Consider the following 18,914-nt stretch of genomic DNA (forward strand, 5'->3'; position numbering starts at 1 on the left):
GTAGAAATCACTGTGACTATACATATTTATAAACTATCACATTATTTAATGCTAATAATGTATATCTTTGAATTGACAAGTAATTCTATAGTAGAAAGAAGAGGTTCTCCTCAATGACTGAATGTTCAGTAGTGAAAAAAATTGAATAGCATCAAATAATTGTCAATAATTAAGTACCTACTATGTACCAGGCTGTGCAGTGAGCTTTTATAAACTACTGTTTCATTTACTTTCCACAACAAATCTACCAAGTAAATATATACTCATTTTACCAATTGGAAACAGAGAAACAGAGAAATCAAGAGATGAATGCTTTTAACCTAAAAACAAGAGAGCACAACACAAGAGAGTGCTGTATGACAGTAATAGGAAATGTGCACATTCTGTCACATAGACAGAAAAACTCAATCTACATGATTTGGAAAAGCTATGTTACTTATGTTTTACTTTGTATACATTCACATACTTCTTCAGCACCTTCACTTTCAGAGAGCAAATTCCAGAGACATACTGCAGTGCTTGTGAGAAAGTATTTGCTGAAAGCTTACAAAGGTTTAAGTTTTCAGTATTAACTGTATCAGTACCCTAACTATGCAGTTAAAAATAAAAGTTGTAGGAATATTCAAAATATGTACAGACACAATAGCTTTTAAGCTGTGAGCATGAAAATGTCATAATATGGCTATAACCAAATTGAATGCAATCAACATTTCAATGTATACTAATTACATGCTTTAAGTATGCATGCTTAAATTTTTCCCACTTTATTTCATAAAGTAAATGTGCATTCTGCATATACCAACTAATTGCTGGCATCCACTCTATCATCACCCACATATTTGCTGGGGTTAAGTGACTACCATTCAATTCAGTTCAGTAGCTCAGTCATGTCCAGTAATTAGGCATATTACTAATAACTACCATTAGTAATATTCTAATACTCAAAGTCTGAAAAGACTTTCAAACTAGGTGATTACACCATGTCACCTAGATATGTTTAATCCTTTCTTAAAATAAAGAAAAGCATATTTAAAACATAAAAAGTAAAACATGAAACTGCAAAAAAGAAAATATGAACAAAGAACACTAAGGGAAAAAGAAAGAGAAAAGATGATCAACATCATTAATAACTAAAGACAGGGAAAACACAGTACCATTTTGTCCATCCTGAGATTAAAAGGAGTAGCAAAAGGAAGTCATAGCATACTGTGGGCAGTTACGTTAAAACATTATAAACTGTTATAGCCTATCTGGAAGGCAATCTAAACAATACACCTCACAATTTTAGATGTGTATGTCTTTCAGTTCAACAATTCTTTTTCCAGGAATTTACTTACAAAAAACTGAGGGAGAATGATTACTTAGGCATACATAAAAATTTTACCTAAGCATTTAAGTGCCTATCAATAAGCTATTAGACAAATCAGAATACACCATTATAAAGAACTGAGTAGACTTTTAGAAATAAATATGGTTACAAAACAGCAAAAAAAAAAAAAAAAAAACCAACACAAAAACCAGAATCACAGTCACATAAAAATGTTTTTACCTACTCTTATACTGACACATATATAGAGAACTAGGGCTTCCCTAGTAGCTCAGATGGTAAAGAATCTGGGGTTGGGAAGATACCCTGGAGAAGGGAATGGCAACCTATTCCAGTATTCTTGCCTGGGGAAATCCCATGGACAGAGGAGCCCAGGGAGCCCCAGTCCATGGGATTGCAAAGAGTTGGACATGACTAAGCGACTAAGCACAAACATACAGAGGTGGAAAAACCAGCTAGATTCCGGACAACATCAGTAAATTCATATTTTTACCATTTAAAGTAGGGTAAAAACTTTGGATACCTATTTTTGTCTTTATAACTTAGTATTCATAAATGAAAACATTCAGAAGGCAACGTAAAAAACATACCTTTATTGTTTAATATGCATGATGATACTGCATATAAAAGACTGTAATTTGTGGTAAAACCAATGTCCAACATCAGAATTTGGAGACTCTTTGAGAATTGTCCAAGGCATTTAAAAAGACCCTCTGTTAGTGAGACAAAGCTGTCACTCTATACATTACCTCAGGTGTACTATACTGAAGATGATTGATATGACTATACTATCCATTCTAAGAAGAAGCACGGAAGTTTACTTAAAAAAACCTTAAGAAAACCTTAATTTCTCCTTTCCTTAAAATTTGCCATTTGACAATATCGTCCAAAAAAGGAAATAAAATCAAAGTTTAGTACAACAATGACAAGTAAAAAAACTCTGCTGAAGTTCAACTTTAGTAAGTACTGTAAACTACATGCAGGCAGAGGTTGTGTCCATTTTGTTCCAGCATGTACCCTCCGTGCCTAAAATAGCATCTGGCATCCAGCAGTAGATACATACTAAGTATCTGTGTAATAAATAAAGCTGAATAATACAAATTGCTCAAGACAAAAAAGACGCATTGCTGTGGAATAGTTTTTTTTTTTTTGAATAGTTATTTAACAAAGTTTTCATTGGAAAGATTCTGAAATATGAGATATTATGAGGACAAGAAAGAATATATAAAATTTCCCCAGCCCATTTAGCAACTCAACATGTTAACAGGGCCTACAATTTTTCAGAATTTTTACAGCAGGATACAGTAATGAAGGCACAACACTCTCTTGCACCATTTTTAGTATCAGACGGCCCTTAAGCATAGAAATGTTAATATGGACTACGTACTTACTATCCACCACTCACTATAATAAGAAATCTGCAATAACTATCATTGTTTCATAACAACCTAAGAATTTCCTACTATTATTATACTATTTTACTACAGAAAGAGAAAACTCAGGCAACACTGCCCAAGGTTACACAGCCAGTAAGCAAAAGAAAAGGAAGAATCTTAATATTCACTGTGGGTAGCAGCCACACACCACATAATATCCTTCCCTTGCTCAAACTGGTGAAAAAGAGAGATTTAAAATATTTCATGTGGAAAACAGAGTATTACTCTGCCATAAAAGGAACACCTTTGAGTTATTTCTAATGAGGTGGATGAACCTAGAACCGATTATACAGAATGAAGTAAGGCAGAAAGAGAAAGGTAAGTATTGTATTCTAACACATATATATATGCAATCTAGAAATATGGTACTGAAGAATTTACTTACAGGGCAGCAACGGAGAAACAGACAGAGAACAGACTTATGGACATGGGGAAAGGGAAGGAGAGGGTAAGATGTATGGAAAGAGTAACATGGAAACTTACATTACCATATGTAAAACAGATAGCCAACGGGAATTTGCTGTATGGCTAAGAAACTCAAACAGGGGCTCTGTACCAATGGGGGTGGGATGGGGAGGGAGATGGGAAGGAAGTTCAAAAGGGAGAGGATATATGTATACCTATGGCAGATTCATGTTGTGGTTTGGCTGAAAACAACAAAATTCTGTAAAGCAATCATCCTTCAATAAAAGAAAAAAAAATTTCATGTCGATAAAGTAATATCATCTATGTAATCCAAGCAGGGGGTTAAGATGAGGGAGATAATTGCAGAAGAAAGATAACAGACCCATGAAAACACATTATGGTATTTTCTATTTTTGTATATAATTTTAAAAAAATCCACTTAGGAACATGGGTACATATTCACACTGCTAATGAAATCATAAATTGGCATAACCTTTAAAATTAACACTGAATTACATATTACATTTCAAAATGTGCATACCCTTTGACTCAGCATCCTGGTTTGAAGTTTAGGCTACAGAAATAAAATCATAAAGGTTTACTTGTAAAGCTACTTTCTTTTGTATTGTAGTAATGAAATAATGTAAACATCAATGCTAATTAATAGTCAGATCAGTCCCTCAGTCATGTCCGACTCTTTGCAACCACATGGATTGCAGTACGCCAGGCCTCCCTGTCCATCACCAACTCACAGAGCTTGCTCAAACTCATGTACATCAAGTCAGTGATGCCACTCAACCATCTCATCCTCTGTTGTTCCCTTCTCCTTCCGCCTTCAATCTTTCCCAGCATCAGGGTCTTTTCTAATGAGTCAGTTCTTTGCATCAGGTGGCCAAAGTATTGGAGCTTCAGCATCATTCTTAGCAATGAATATTCAGGACTGATTTCCTTTAGGATGGACTGGTTGGATCTCCTTGCAGTCCAAGGGACTCTCAAGAGTCTTCTCCAACACCACAGTTCAAAAGCATCAATTCTTTGGTGCTCAGCTTTATGATCTAACTCTCACATCTTTACATGACTAACGGAAAAATCATAGCTTTAATTAGATGGATCTTTGTTGACAAAAGTCACGTCTCTGCTTTTTAATATGCTATCTAGGTTGGTCATAGCTTTTCTTCCAAGGAGCAAGCGTCTTTTAATTTCATGGCTGCAGTCACCATCTGCAGTGATTTTGGAGCCCAGGAAAATAAAAGTCTTACTGTTTTCACTGTTTCCCCATCTATTTGCCATGAAGTGATGGGACGGAATGCCATGATTTTAGTTTTCTGAATGCTGAGTTTTAAGCCAGCATTTTCGCTCTACTCTTTCACTTTCCTCAAGAGGCTCCTTAGTTCCTCTTTGCCTTCTGCCATAAGGGTGGTGTCATCTGCATATCTGAGGTTATTGATATTTCCCACAATCTTGATTTCAGCTTGTGCTTCATCCAGCCCAGCATTTTGCATGATACACTCTGCATATAAGCTAAATAAGCAGGATGACAATATACAGCCCTGACATACTCCTTCCCCAAGGTAGAACCAGTCTGTTGTTCCATATCCGGTTTTAACTGTTGCTTCTTGACCTGCACACAGACTTCTCAGGAGGCAGGTAAGGGGGTTTGGGATTCCCATCTCTTTAAGAATTTTCCAGTTTGTTGTGATCTACATAGTCAAAGGCTTTAGCATAGTCAATAAAACAGATTTACTGGAATTCTTTTGCTTTCTCTATGATCCAACAGATGTTGGCAATTTGGTCTCTGAATCCTCTGCCTTTTCTAAATCCAGCTTGAGCATCTGGAAGTTCTCGGCTAGTGTACTGTTGAAGCCTTGCTTGGAGAATTTTGAGCATTACCTTGCTATCATGTGAGGTGAATGCAACTGTGAAGCAGTTTGAACAATCTTTGGCATTGCCGTTCTTTGGTATTGGAATGAAAACTGACCTTTTCCAGTTCTGCGGCCACTGATAAGTTCTCCAATTTTGCTACCATATTGAGTGTGGCACTTTCACAGCATCATCTTTTAGGATTTGAAATAGCTCAGCTGGAATTCCATCACTTCCACTAGCTACCTAAAGCTCACTTGACTTTTGACTCCAGGATATCTGGCTCTAGGTGAGTGATCACACCATCTTGATTATCTGGGTAGTGAAGATCTTTTTTGAACAGTTCTTCTGTGTATTCTTGCCACCTTTTCTTAATATCTTCTACTTCTGTTAGGTCCATATCATTTCTATCCTTTATTGTGCCCATCTCTGCATAACATGCCCCCTTTGTAATCTCTATTTTCTTGAAGAGATCTCTAGTTTTTTCCATTCTATTCTTTTCCTCTATTTCTTTGCACTGATCAGTTAGGAAAGCTTTCTTATCTCTCCCTGCTATTCTTTGGAACTCCACATTCAGATAGGTTTAGCTTTCCTTTCCTCCTTTGCTTCTCTTCTTTTCTCAGCTATTTGTAAGTCCTCCTCAGACAACTATTTTGCCTTTTGCATTTCTTTTTCTTGGGGATGGTTTTGATCACTGCCTCCTGTACAATGTCACGAACCTCCAATCCATAGTTCTTCAGGCACTCTATCAGATCTAATCCCATGAATCTATTTGTCACTTCCACTGTATAATTGTAAGGGATTTGATTTAGATCATACCTGAATGGGCTAGTCGTTTTCCCTAGTTTATTTAAGTCTGAATTTGGCATTAGGAAGTTCATGATCTGAGCCACAGTCAGCTCCCGGTCTTGTTTTTGCTGACTGTGTATAGAGTTGCTCCACCTTTGGCTGAAAAGAATATAATCAATCTGACTTTGGTACTGACCATCTGGTGATGTTTATGTGTAGAGAAACAATAAATTAATCCTACTGGTGTCACAGAGGAATATTATGGAGATATTTTGTAATTAGATAAATTTTGATTGTAATGACAAGTTATCCAAGATAATTGATCAAATGACTTTTCTTATAAATGCAAACCAATACTATATTTTGTACTCAAATGATTATATATAATATTTAGGCTTGCTTTCATTTCTTAAGTAGTTTATTTAGCAGTGGGATTACAGGTTAGTTTTACTTGCCTGGTACATACAAAAAAAAATTCTAGGCAGCATTTACTGAAAAAAATTGGAGGTGCTTATATAAAAGTATTTATTTGGTATTCTAAAACTGGACTACAGCATAGTACACGAAGGAATGCTGATTAAAAGCTAGGATTTCCTTAAGTTCCTGACTCTCATTTAGAGAAGTAAAACTACAATGAATTAGAAAGGACACTTATTAAAGAACATATATCTCCCAAAACTTCACTGCTAAGATATTTGATCTGTAGAGGACAAGCGAAATTACCAATGAAACTGTCCCCTCCCCTTTTTTGGGAGGGGGTAAAGAAAATGGAACCTAGAAAGTTCAGTTTCCAGGTAAGTAAGACCTCAAGTAAGTTAGTCAGTTAACCTTAACTTTCTTATTTTTTTAAACCTTCTTAATCTTCACTGTTTTCATCTAAAACCCCTGAAGCTATTAATACTTCCTAAGGTTCCTGTAAGAACTCATGAAGAAGCTTGGTAAACTGATGAGCAATAAAAATGAGAAGATATTATCTTCAACATGGCTTGAAACTAAGTCAGGCATACCTGCATCACCGAACATCAGCAAGGCAGCAGCAATTGCTCCATCCATAGTGCTTGTTGAGTCTATCAACTAACAAAATGAGAAAAGACTGCTTTAAAAATAATACTTTTAAGAATTATTTTACAAACTTCCCAAATATTTAAATATATTAAATATATAAACCAATATATTAAACAGACAACAAGTAGAGAAACAGCTACATTAATAGCTTAAGTTCAGTAAGTCAGATGATAAATTTTTGGAATATCTGGTTTGTCTAAAAAGTCTAAATTTGTCTATCTTAAAATGTATTTAATAGATTTACTTATCACCATTATAAAAGAAAAAATAGAACACTATACTCAAGGTTTTTGTTATTTTAATTGTAAGACTGGGCCCTGAAGTCTCAAAAACTTCCTATCTCTGAGTGAGTCCAGGTACTGGGTGGGTGGGGGTGTGTGTGTGTGTGAGAGAGAGAGAAAGAGAAAGGGAGGGAAAGGAAGAGAGGGAGAGGGGAAGGAAAGACAGGCTCTGATAGGCATTTAAAATAAACTCTGGAATTATTTTTTAAATCTAGTACTCCTCGAGTGGGATAAAGGACTCTTGAAATATGCTCTATTTCTAAATTGCTAAAAATTAAATTGCTTCAATTTACTCAAGAACATATTAATATATGGCTTACATAATTCACACTTGCAGATTTCAGAACTCCCATACTTTTCTCTTGCTATAGTTTCCTGTACTTCCAACGGGTTATTTGTTTTAAAAAGATCTTAATTTTTTAAATAAGCTATTTTTGTATTAAATTAAAAGCCTCAAAACAAAAAAATAATGCTCTTTTCTATACTAGTTTTCTTCCTCTTGGAGCCTCTGGTATCTTGTAAGCCTTTCCTCATTTTCAAAATAGACAAAGCATATTCTTATCAAGTGTAGGACTAAGTTTATATTTCATAGCTCCTTGAATTATTTTATATGGGTCTAAAAGCCTCTGAAGAATAATTTATAAATGTTATCTTTAAATCTTTTAAAATGATGGGAGATCACTTGAAATCCAGACTACTTCCAGGGAGTGTGCTTTGCTTTGGAGCAAGTGTTATGCTAAATTCCCCAAATTTCAAATACTAGTGAAATAGACACACAAAGTTCATGTAGCAATTCAACTTTACCACTGTAATTATAAAATTAGAGATAAATGCTTCTATAGGGAATAAACCCCCTTGAACTACATGAAAAATTGGCACTCAAGCTAAAGTATTTTTAAACTGCGATTTATGTTGACTATTTTAATACTCCATCATGTTTATTCTGTTGAAAGTTCTTTCCAATACTTTCAGTGTTGCTACTAGTGGCTACATTCTTTCCTTCTTTTCCTATGGGGAAAAAACCATCAGGAAGCAAGTAACACTACTTGCAGGGGAAAAGTAGACTCGATACCATTCAAGTTTCATTTAGCTAACAATAGGAAGGTTATCAGAATGATTTGGGAAAAAAGAAAGATTCATATTAAATATATCAGAGAACAAATGAAATAATATAAACTTAAAAGAGTTCAAACTAGCAGGCCTAGATCACTTCTGTTTCAGACATGTTTCATTTGACTTGAATGGTATTTTTGGTTTTGTCTTTCTTTAAATTAGTTACTATAAAAAGGAATGAAATATGATACAACATGAATGAGCTTTAAAGCTGTATACTAAGTGCAGGAAGTCAGTTATAAAAGATCACATTGGGATTTTCCTGGTGGTCCAGGGGTTAAGACTGTGCTTCCACTGCAGGAGGCATTGGTTCAATCTCTCCTTGGGGAAACAAAGGTCCTAAATGCTTTACAATCAAAAAAGAGAAAAAAACACATATGGGGTATGTTCCCACTGACATGAAATGTCCAGAATAGGCCAATCTATAGAGACAGAGATTAGTGGTTGGCTAGGGAATGGAGATGGGGAGTGACTGGTAATAGGTACAAGGTTTCTTTCTGGAATGATTAAAATGTTTTAAAATTAGATTATAGTGATGGTTGTACACAAAGAAGGCAATGGCACCCCACTCCAGTACTCTTGCCTGGAAAATCCCATGGACGGACGAGCCTGGTAGGCTGCAGTCCATGGGGTTGCAAAGAGTCGGACACGACTGAGGGACTTCACTTTCACCTTTCACTTTCATGCATTAGAGAAGGAAATGGCAACCCACTCCAGTACTCTTGCCTGGAGAATCCCAGGGACGGGGGAGCCTGGTGGGCTGCCGTCTATGGGGTCACACAGAGTCGGACACGACTGAAGTGACTTAGCAGATGATTGTACAACTCTGTAAATATGCTAAAATCCAAAAAATCAGGTGATCTTTACAGATTTAAACTGTATCTCAATAAAGCTCTTAAGCTGATGATCAACACCAAATAAAAATTTAGCCTTTTATTTGAAAATCTGAATTATCTGATAAAAATAGGCTGTCACTGATTTCACATGGTCATATCTTACCAAAGAAGCAGCAGCTACTTCTCTTAAAAAGGGTATGTGCCAATATCCACCACTTCAAAGTTGCCTGCCTAGACCACAGAGATATGGTGCCGTCCATGCCTTAGCTGGGGAGAGTGATGCTAGGGATGGTGATGATAAAAAACAAAGGTGAAAAACCTATGAACCTGTAATTAAATGATTCCCCGAGGCTCATTCAAATACTAAGTGGCAGAGCTAGGGATAAACTATTTACTAATCTTCAGAGGTTTATTCTCTACCTACAACTTAATTGAACAGTAAGTTTTTATTTCCTCTTATAAAAAGAGAGCTAGATAACTGTAACAGTAAAACTACAGCCACTTGTTTTGTTTCTATCGTTCAGTCAATACTTCTCAGCAAGGGTGCCACTGGCAGGACTCCTCTTCTGTTACACCAGAGTGTTCTCGGTATTGTAGCATGTTTAGCATCCCTGGTCACATGGCACTAAATGCGAAAAGCAACTCCTTGTTATTATGGGCAAACTAAGAAAAAAAGCCTCTGGACATTTCTATGTTTCTAGTGAGAAGAGGGTTATCCCCATTTCAGAACCATTCAAACTCAAAAAACTTCACAACCCACATGAGATACAGAGAAGATACAGATACGCTCAAGTTATTATATTACTTATAGGTGAATAAACCTCACCTACTGTAAGATTCAACAAGTAAATCTCTGGCATCTGCCTTTATTATTAAATTAATTTTCTTCAAATATAAGATATTTTTAGAAAAATGACTATCTACTGAATACAGCACTGGATACAGGAGACATTTTAAGCATCATCACAGCTGTAATAACCAATTACTAGAAAGGGGTATAACCTTAAGTAAATCACTGTCACTTCTTTGCGGAAAAAGCTCCTTCAGGGTCTGAAGTTTAGCATCTTTAAGGTCCTCCAATTCCGAAAGGTCTTCCAGTTCTGAAATATCATTGTTGTTTCTAGCGGCCATGGTAGGAAGACCTTGGGACTCTTCATCTTCAGATGGCTCGGAACTAAAAGTATTTTCAGAGGGAAAAAAACAGCATTTTAATGTATTACTAACGTTATCTCATTATAGTTGTACATAACTGTACATATAGAATACAATACATTTGCAGTTCTTTTCAATAATAAATGTAATCTGTATCTGTCAAAGATTAAAACAAGTTGTTTTTGTTTTTTCTATTTCAGTACACTGTGCATATAAATCTACATTCTGAAAGTCAGCATACTTTGAACATATTTCAAATTCTCTGGGCTAGGATAGAAAAGAACAGCAAAAACTTGAACCATTTCGTTAATATACTCATCCATTGCATACCTGCCTTCTCTTTCCTACTTTTTGCACCTGTGCCCTGAATAAAAGATGGGTGTTGACATGTTGTTCCTGAGAAATTATCATGCATACACTAATAAAAATATCAAAGGATTTTCACAGTCTACCTAGGTGATCAGAATCAGAGTGTTAAAATCAAAATGGTCCATTCAATATTAGACTGTCTACCAAGAACAAAATGTTTCTTTAGCAGACAGGGAGCATTTGTTTTACACAAGGCTTCATCCAACAGCGACTAACTTTAATCTCATTACATTTCAGTTCATATGTTTATTTTAAATAAAAGACACTGTGAGCCAAATCTCATTCGTGTTTCTCCCAAACAATATAATTCATTTTGAAATTTTGATTTTCTACCACAGTAAGCATTCTGAAGATCAGAAAGCAGAAGTATAACAAATGGGTAGAAGTTACAGAGATCAGAGAAAGAAATATAGTCAAGTATATTCCTAGTGCCAGAGAATGCAGACTTTGCTATGCAACTAATTTTGTTTTTTGGACAGCTCTTTTAGACACATATCCAGGACCTGTATTTTAGTAACTTTCTCTTTACCTCGTTCAGCTGCACCTGGTGGGGTACCAGTTATGCCTAAGAATCTCCTGAAACATATAAACTGGACTGTGAAGGACCAGAAGTATATATTTTAACAAACTTCTGGGTTGACTTCTTGAATCTTGCTCTGAAAAACTGCTCTAAAGCAACAGGGTTAAATAAATCTCTTCCTTTAATGAAGACAATTACACATATCTCCTTTCGATTACACCCAGGTTTCTCATTCCTTACACATTCAACTCTAAATTTTCACCCTGACTTACTACATTCACACTTCCTAACCTGGAAGTGTGGTTTTTGCCTCTGAGTTCACTGAGAAAATGAAGCTTTCACGTTGGAATCCTTTTACAATTTTCACACTGCATAACCACTTTAAATGTCCTTACTCTTCTGACCATCACACCCTTAAATTAGTGATCAGATTCATCACCATTCTGTGGGACAAACATGTATCTCTTGATGTAGGAAGTTTTCATGCTGACAGTGATCTTATTAAGCCTTCGATTTAACGTCCAATTTATAGGAGATAGAAAAGATAGAGGAATAAATTCAATACAATCACGAAGAAGCAACCAGAAAAGTCTATTTTGTCTGGAAGACTTGATTTCTTCAGTAAGTTAAAATGCTTTAAAAAGACAGGAGGGGAGAGTACTATTTTAAGATCAAAGGATACTTAATTAAGAGTCATGACACTCAATGTTTCTTATTTGGATTCTGGTTTGAAAAACTAGCTACAAAACACAAGAAACCTAAATATAAACTGGGAATTACACGATTTAGAGAACTGCTCACTGATAGTAGTATTTATGTAAGTGGGATATAGAACAAGTACTAAGGGGACGAGTGTTAGGTTATCTATTATTCACTGTAAAATACTTCAGCTAATAATAATAATCAAAAAATAATGCAACAGGAAAATAGTAACAACTGTTAAATGTAGGTGGCATATATATGTTCATTATCTATTATTTTCCAATCTGACTAAAGCTTTTAAAAAAAAGAAAAAATCTACAAGAACAAGAATGACCACTTTGTGTTCTTTTATCTGGTCTCAAATCAAGTTATTTATTCCCTTCCATTTCCACACACACTCAGGACTAAGGGATTCCAGGCCTAATGCCTATAGGAATTAACTGTCTACTATCTTCTCCCCTGAATCTCTCTCTTTAACTGCTTCCCTCCAAGCCTATGTGTTCAAGATTGCATTTTTATTTCTTCGTATCTTTTATGGTGCTCAACTTACTGTTATATATCTTCTGCCCCATCGCCTCAGGGTAATTGTTCTAAGGGCAATAATATCCTCTATAAAGTCAAATGTAATTTAAAACAACAACAAAACCCCCAAATCTTTCATTAGTTATCTGTTCTTCTGTGGTCTCAAACACTGTTGTCTTTGAAAATGCAGCCCACCCGCAACCCTCACCATGGGTTCTGCAGTATTATTACTTCTGATTTTCCCTTTACCTCTTAGCCTGTCCTTAATCTGGGCTTCCCTGGTGGCTCAGAGGTTAAAGCTTCTGCCTCCAATGCGGGAGACCCGGGTTCGATGCCTGGGTCGGGAAGACCCCCTGGAGAAGGAAATGGCAATCCACTCCAGTATTCTTGCCTAGAGAATCCCATGGATGGAGAAGCCTAGTAGGTTACAGTCCACAGAGTTGCAAAGAGTGGGACACGACTGAGCAACTTCAACTTCACCTTCAATCTGTATAGAAGGCTTTCTTTTTTTACCTTTTTTAATGCCAGTATTATCTAGGATTCCAAGGTGGAATCAAGAGCGTAGGGAGAAATGTCAATAACCTCAGATATGCAGATGACACCACCCTTATGGCAGAAAGTAAAGAAGAACTAAAGAGCCTCTTGATGAAAGTGAATGAGGAGAGTGAAAAAGTTGGCTTAAAGCTCAACATTCAGAAAACTAAGATCATGACGTCTAGTCTCATCACTTCATGGCAAATAAATGGGGAAACAGTGGAAACAGCATCTGACTTTATTTTTCAGGCTCCAAAGTCACTGCAGATGGTGACTGCAGCCATGAAATTAAAAGACGCTTGCTCCTTGGAAAAGAAGTTATGACCAACCTAGACAGCATATTAAAAAGTAGAGACCTTACTCTGTCAACAAAGGTGTGTCCAGTCAAAGCAATGGTTTTTCCAGTAGTCATGTATGATGTGAGAATTGGACTATAAAAAAAGTTGAGTGCCGAAGAATTGTTTCTTTTGAACTGTGGTGCTGGAGAAAACTCTTTAGAGTCCCTTGGACTGCAAGGAGATCCAACCAGTCCATCCTAAAGGAGATCAGTCCTGAGTGATCACTGGAAGGACTGATGTTGAAGCTGAAATTCCAACACTTTGGCCACCTGATGCAAAGAGCTAACTCATTAGAAAAGACCCTGATGCTGGGAAAGATTGAGGGCATGAGAAGAAGGGGACAACAGAGGATGAGATGGTGGGATGGCACCACCAACTCAATGGACTTGGATTTGGGTAGACTCCGGCAGTTGGTGATGGACAGGGAGGCCTGGCGTGCTGCAGTTCATGGGGTCGCAAAGATCCTACTGAGAGACGGAACTGACTGATTACCTAGGATTCTACCTTCAGCTCTTTATTATCTATTGATGTTCCCTGGGAGACTTCCACCAATTGTCAGAGTTTCTACTATCTCTATCAGTTTAGTTCAGTCTCTCAGTCGTATCCAACTCTTTGCGACCCCATGAACCACAGCACGCCTGGCATCCCTGTCCATCACCAACCCCAGAGTTTACGCAAACATATGCCCATTGATTGGTGATGCCATCCAGCCATCTCATGCTCTGTTGTCCCCTTCTCCCTCCTTAAATCTTTCCCAGCATCAGGCTCTTTTCAAATAGGCCAGCTCTTTGCATCAGGTGGCCAAAGTATTGAAGTTTCAGCTTCAACATCAGTCCTTCCAAAGAATATTCACGACTGATTTCCTTTAGGACAGACTGGTTGGATCTCCTTGCACTGCAACAAAATCTCAGAGAGTCTTCCTCAATATCATAATTCAAAAGCATCAATTCTTTGGCACTCAGCATTCTTTATATTCCAACTCTCACATCCATATATGACTATTGGAAAAACCACAGCCTTGACTAGATGGACTTTTGTTGGCAAAGTAATGTCTCAGCCTTTTAGTATGCTGTCTAGGTTGGTCTTAACTTTTCTTCCAAGGAGTAAGCGTCTTTTAATTTCATGGCTGCAGTCATCATCTGCAGTGATTTTGGAGCCCCCTAAAATAAATTCTGACACTGTTTCCCCATCTATTTGCCATGAAGTGATGGGACTGGATGCCATGATCTTAGTTTTCTGAATGTTGAGCTTTAAGCCAACGTTTTTACTCTCCTCTTTCACTTTTATCAAAAGGCTCTTTAGTTCTTTGCTTTCTGCCATAAGGGTGGTGTCATCTGCATACCTGAGGTTACTGATATTTCTCCTGGCAATCTTGATTCCAGCTTGTGCTTCATCCAGCCTAGCCTTTCTCATTATGTACTCTGAATATAATTTAAATAAGCAGGGTGACAATACACAGCCTTGACATACTTTTTTTCCAATTTGGAACCAGTCCATTGTTCCATATCCAGTTTTAACTGTTGCTTCTTGATCCGCATACAGATTTCTCAAGAGGCAGGTCAGGTGGTCTGGTATTCCCATCTCTTTCAGAATTTTCCAGTTTATTGTGATTCACAAAGTCAAAGGCTTTGGCATAGTCAATAAAGCAGAAATAGATGTTTCTTGGAACTCTCTTGTGTTTTCGATGATCCAGCAGATGTTGGCAATTTGATCTCTGGTACCTCTGCCTTTTCTAAAACCAGCTTGAACATCAGGAAGTTCACAGTTCATGTATTTCTGAAGCCTGGCTTAGAGAATTTTGAGCATTACTTTACTAGCATGTGAGATGAGTGCAACTGTGCAGTAGTTTGAGCACTCTTTGGGATTGCCTTTCTTTGGGATTGGAATGAAAACTGACCTTTTCCAGTCCTGTGGCCACTGCTGAGTTTTCCAAATTTGCTGGCATATTGAGTGCAGCACTCCCACAGCATCACCTTTTAGGATATGAAATTGCTCAACTGGAATTCCATCACCGCCACTAGTTTTGTTCATAGTGATGCTTCCTAAGGCCCACTTGACTTCAAATTCCAGGATGTCTGGCTCTAGGTGAGTGATCACACCATCGTCATTATCTGGGTTGTAAAGATCTTTTTGTACACGTCTTTTGTGTATTGTTGCCACCTCTTCTTAATATCTTCTGCTTCTGTTAGGTGCATACCATTTCTGTCCTTCATTGAGCACATCTTTGCATGAAATGTTCCCTTGGTATCTCTAATTTTCTTGAAAAGATCTCTAATCTTTCCCATTCTATTGTTCCTTTATTTCTTTGCATTGATCACCAAGGAAGGCTTTCTTATCTCTCCTTACTATTCTTTGGAACTCTGCATTCAAATGGGTATATCTTTCCTTTCCTCTTTGCTTTTCGCTTCTCTTCCTTTATAGCTCTTCTTTTACAGGCCTCCTCAGACAGCCATTTTACTTTTTTGCATTTGTTTTTCTTGGGGATGGTCTTGAACCCAGTCTCCTGTACAATGTAAGGAACCTCTGTAGTTCATCAGGCTCTCTATCATATCTAGTCCCTTAAAACCCATAGGTCCACCCATGAACAGAAAACTGCATTAAAGATTTACTGAACATGGCCCCACCCATCAGAAAAAGACCCATTTTCCTCCTCAGTCAGTCTCTTCCATCAGGAAGCTTCCATAAGCCTCTTATCCTTCTCCAGATGAAGGCAAAAAGACTGAAAACCACAATCACAGAAAACTAACCAATCTAATCACATGGACCACATCCTTGTCTAACTCAATGAAACTATGAGCCATGTCACCCAAGACGGACAGGTCATGGTGGAAAGTGCTAATAAAATGTGGTCCACAGGAGAAGGGAATGGCAAACCACTTCTGTATTCTTGCCTTGAGAACCTCATGAATAGGGGGTTCTCAAAAAGGTAGGACACTGAAAGATGAACTCCCCAGGTCGGTAGGTGCCCAACATGCTGCTAGATATCAGTGAAGAAATAACTCCAGAACGAATGAAGAAACGGAGCCAAAGCAAAAACAATACCCAGTTGTGGATGTAACTGGTGATGGAGGCAAGGTCCCATGCTGTAAAGAGCAACACTGCATAGGAACCTGGAATGTTAGGTTCATGAATCACGGCAAATTGGAAGTGGTCTAACAGGAGATGACAAGAGTGAACACTGACATTTTAGGAATCAGCGAACTAAAATGGACTGGAATGGGTGAATTTAACTCATGACCATTATATCTACTACTGTGGGCAAGAATCCCTTAAAAGAAATGGAGTAGCCATCATAGTCAACGAGTCTGAAACGCAGTACTTGGATGCAATCTCAAAAACAACAGAATGAGCTCTGTTCGTTTCCAAGGCAAACCATTCAGTATCACAGCAATCCAAGTCTATGCCCTGACCAGTAATGCTGAAGAAGCTAAAGTTGAATGGTTCTATGAAGACCTTCAAGACCTTCTAGAACTAACACCCCCAAAACATGTCCTTTCCATTATGCAAAAGTAGGAAATCAAGAAATACCTGGAGTAACACCAGGCAAATTTGGCCTTGGAGAACAGACTGAAGCAGGTCAAAGGCCTAGATGCACTAGTCATAGCAAACACCCTCTTCCAACAACACAAGAGAAGACTCTACACGTGGACATCACCAGATGGTCAACACTGAAATCAGGCTGATTATACTCTTTGCAGCCAAAGATGGAGAAGCTCTACACAGTCAGCAAAAGCAAGACCAGGAGCTGACTATGGCTCAGATCATGAACTCCTTATTGCCAAATTAGACTTAAATTGAATAAATTAGGGAAAACCCCTAGACCATTCAGATATAACCTAAATCACATCCCTTATGATTACACAGTAGAAGTGACAAATAGATTTAAGGGACTAGATCTGATAGAATGCCTGATGAACTATGGACGGAGGTTAGCAACACTGTACAGGAGACAGGGAGCAAGACCATTCCTAAGAAGTAAAATTATCTCTATATGAGGTTCTCAAAAGAGAGGCAATTTTGCCCTCAGAGGACATGTGGCAGTGGCTGAAGACATTTTTGACTGTCTTGCCTAGGGAGGTGCTACTGGCATTTAACTGGTTCAGTTCAGTTCAGTTCAGTCACTCAGTCGTGTCCGACTCTTTGCGACCCCATGAATTGCAGCACGCCAGGCCTCCCTGTCCATCACCATCTCCTGGAGTTCACTCAGACTCACGTCCATCGAGTCCATGGTGCCATCCAGCCATCTCATCCTCTGGCGTCCCCTTCTCCTCCTGCCCCCAATCCCTCCCAGCATCGGAGTCTTTTCCAATGAGTCACTCTTTGCATGAGGTGGCCAAAGTACCAGAGTTTCAGCTTCAGCAGCATTCCTCCCAAAGAAATCCCAGGGTTGATCTCCTTCAGAATGGACTGGTTGGATCTCCTTGCAGTCCAAGGGACTCTCAAGAGTCTTCTCCAACATCACAGTTCAAAAGCATCAATTCTTCGGCGCTCTGCCTCCTTCACAGTCCAACTCTCACATCCATACATGACCACAGGAAAAACATAGCCTTGACTAGACGGACCTTAGTCGGCAAAGTAATGTCTCTGCCTTTGAATATACTATCTAGGTTGGTCATAACTTTTCTTCCAAGGAGTAAGCGTCTTTTAATTTCATGGCTGTAATCACCATCTGCAGTGATTTTGGAGTCCCAAAAAATAAGGTCTGACACTGTTTCCACTGTTTCCCCATCTATTTCCCATGAAGTGATGAGACCTGATGCCATGATCTTCCTTTTCTGAATGTTGAACTTTAAGCCAACTTTTTCGCTCTCCTTTTTCACTTTCATCAAGAGGCTTTTTAGCTCCTCTTCACTTTCTGCCATAAGGGTGGTGTCATCTGCATATCTGAGGTGATTGATATTTCTCCCGGCAATCTTGATTCCAGTTTGTGTTTCTTCCAGTTCAGCGTTTCTCATGATGTACTCTGCATATAAGTTAAATAAGCAGGTGACAATATACAGCCTTGATGTACTCCTTTTCCTATTTGGAACCAGTCTGTTGTTCCACGTCCAGTTCTAACTGTTGCTTCTTCAACTGCATACAGATTTCTCATGAGGCGGGTCAGATGGTTTTGTATTCCCATCTCTTTCAGAATTTTCCACAGTTGATTGTGATCCACACAGTCAAAGGCTTTGGGATAGTCAATAAAGCAGAAATAGATGTTTTTCTCGAACTCTCTTGCTTTTTCCATGGTCCAGCGGATGTTGGCAATTTGATCTCTGGTTCCTCTGCCTTTTCTAAAACCAGCTTGAACATCAGGAAGTTCACGGTTCACGTATTGCTGAAGCTGGGCTTGGAGAATTTTGAGCATTACTTTACTAGCATGTGAGATGAGTGCAATTGTGCGGTAGTTTGAGCATTCTTTGGCATTGCCTTTCTTTGGGATTGGAATGAAAACTGACCTTTTCCAGTCCTGTGGCCACTGCTGAGTTTTCCATATACTGGTAGAGGTCAGGGATTCTGTTAAACATTCTACAACATACAGAGCAGCCCCTCATAACACAGAACTCCCTGGCCCAAAATGTCAGCGGTGTCAAGGTTAAGAAACCCTAATAATTAAAAAGGCCCATGCACTGATTGTAACTGACTGTAACTATGGAAAACAGTGTTGTGAAAACAATAGGGA

At 38.0% G+C, this 18,914-nt stretch overlaps 1 protein-coding gene across 4 annotated transcripts in view; it reads right to left on the reverse strand.

Moving 5' to 3' along the window:
- SMARCAD1 (SNF2 related chromatin remodeling ATPase with DExD box 1) overlaps window positions 1-18,914 on the reverse strand; it is a 90,049-nt gene that overhangs the window by 42,121 nt on the left and 29,014 nt on the right. For all 4 annotated transcript variants that reach the window (XM_069593661.1, XM_069593663.1, XM_069593664.1 and 1 more), the window contains exons 4-5: window positions 10,115-10,286; window positions 6,825-6,891 (exon numbers count right to left, since the gene is read on the reverse strand). In XM_069593661.1, the coding sequence (XP_069449762.1) occupies window positions 6,825-6,891; window positions 10,115-10,286 (239 nt within the window). The remainder of the gene's footprint in view (window positions 1-6,824; window positions 6,892-10,114; window positions 10,287-18,914) is intronic.

The sequence above is a fragment of the Ovis canadensis genome, chromosome 6 (assembly GCF_042477335.2).
Source record: "Ovis canadensis isolate MfBH-ARS-UI-01 breed Bighorn chromosome 6, ARS-UI_OviCan_v2, whole genome shotgun sequence".
In the NCBI taxonomy this organism is placed as follows: Eukaryota; Metazoa; Chordata; class Mammalia; order Artiodactyla; family Bovidae; genus Ovis; species Ovis canadensis.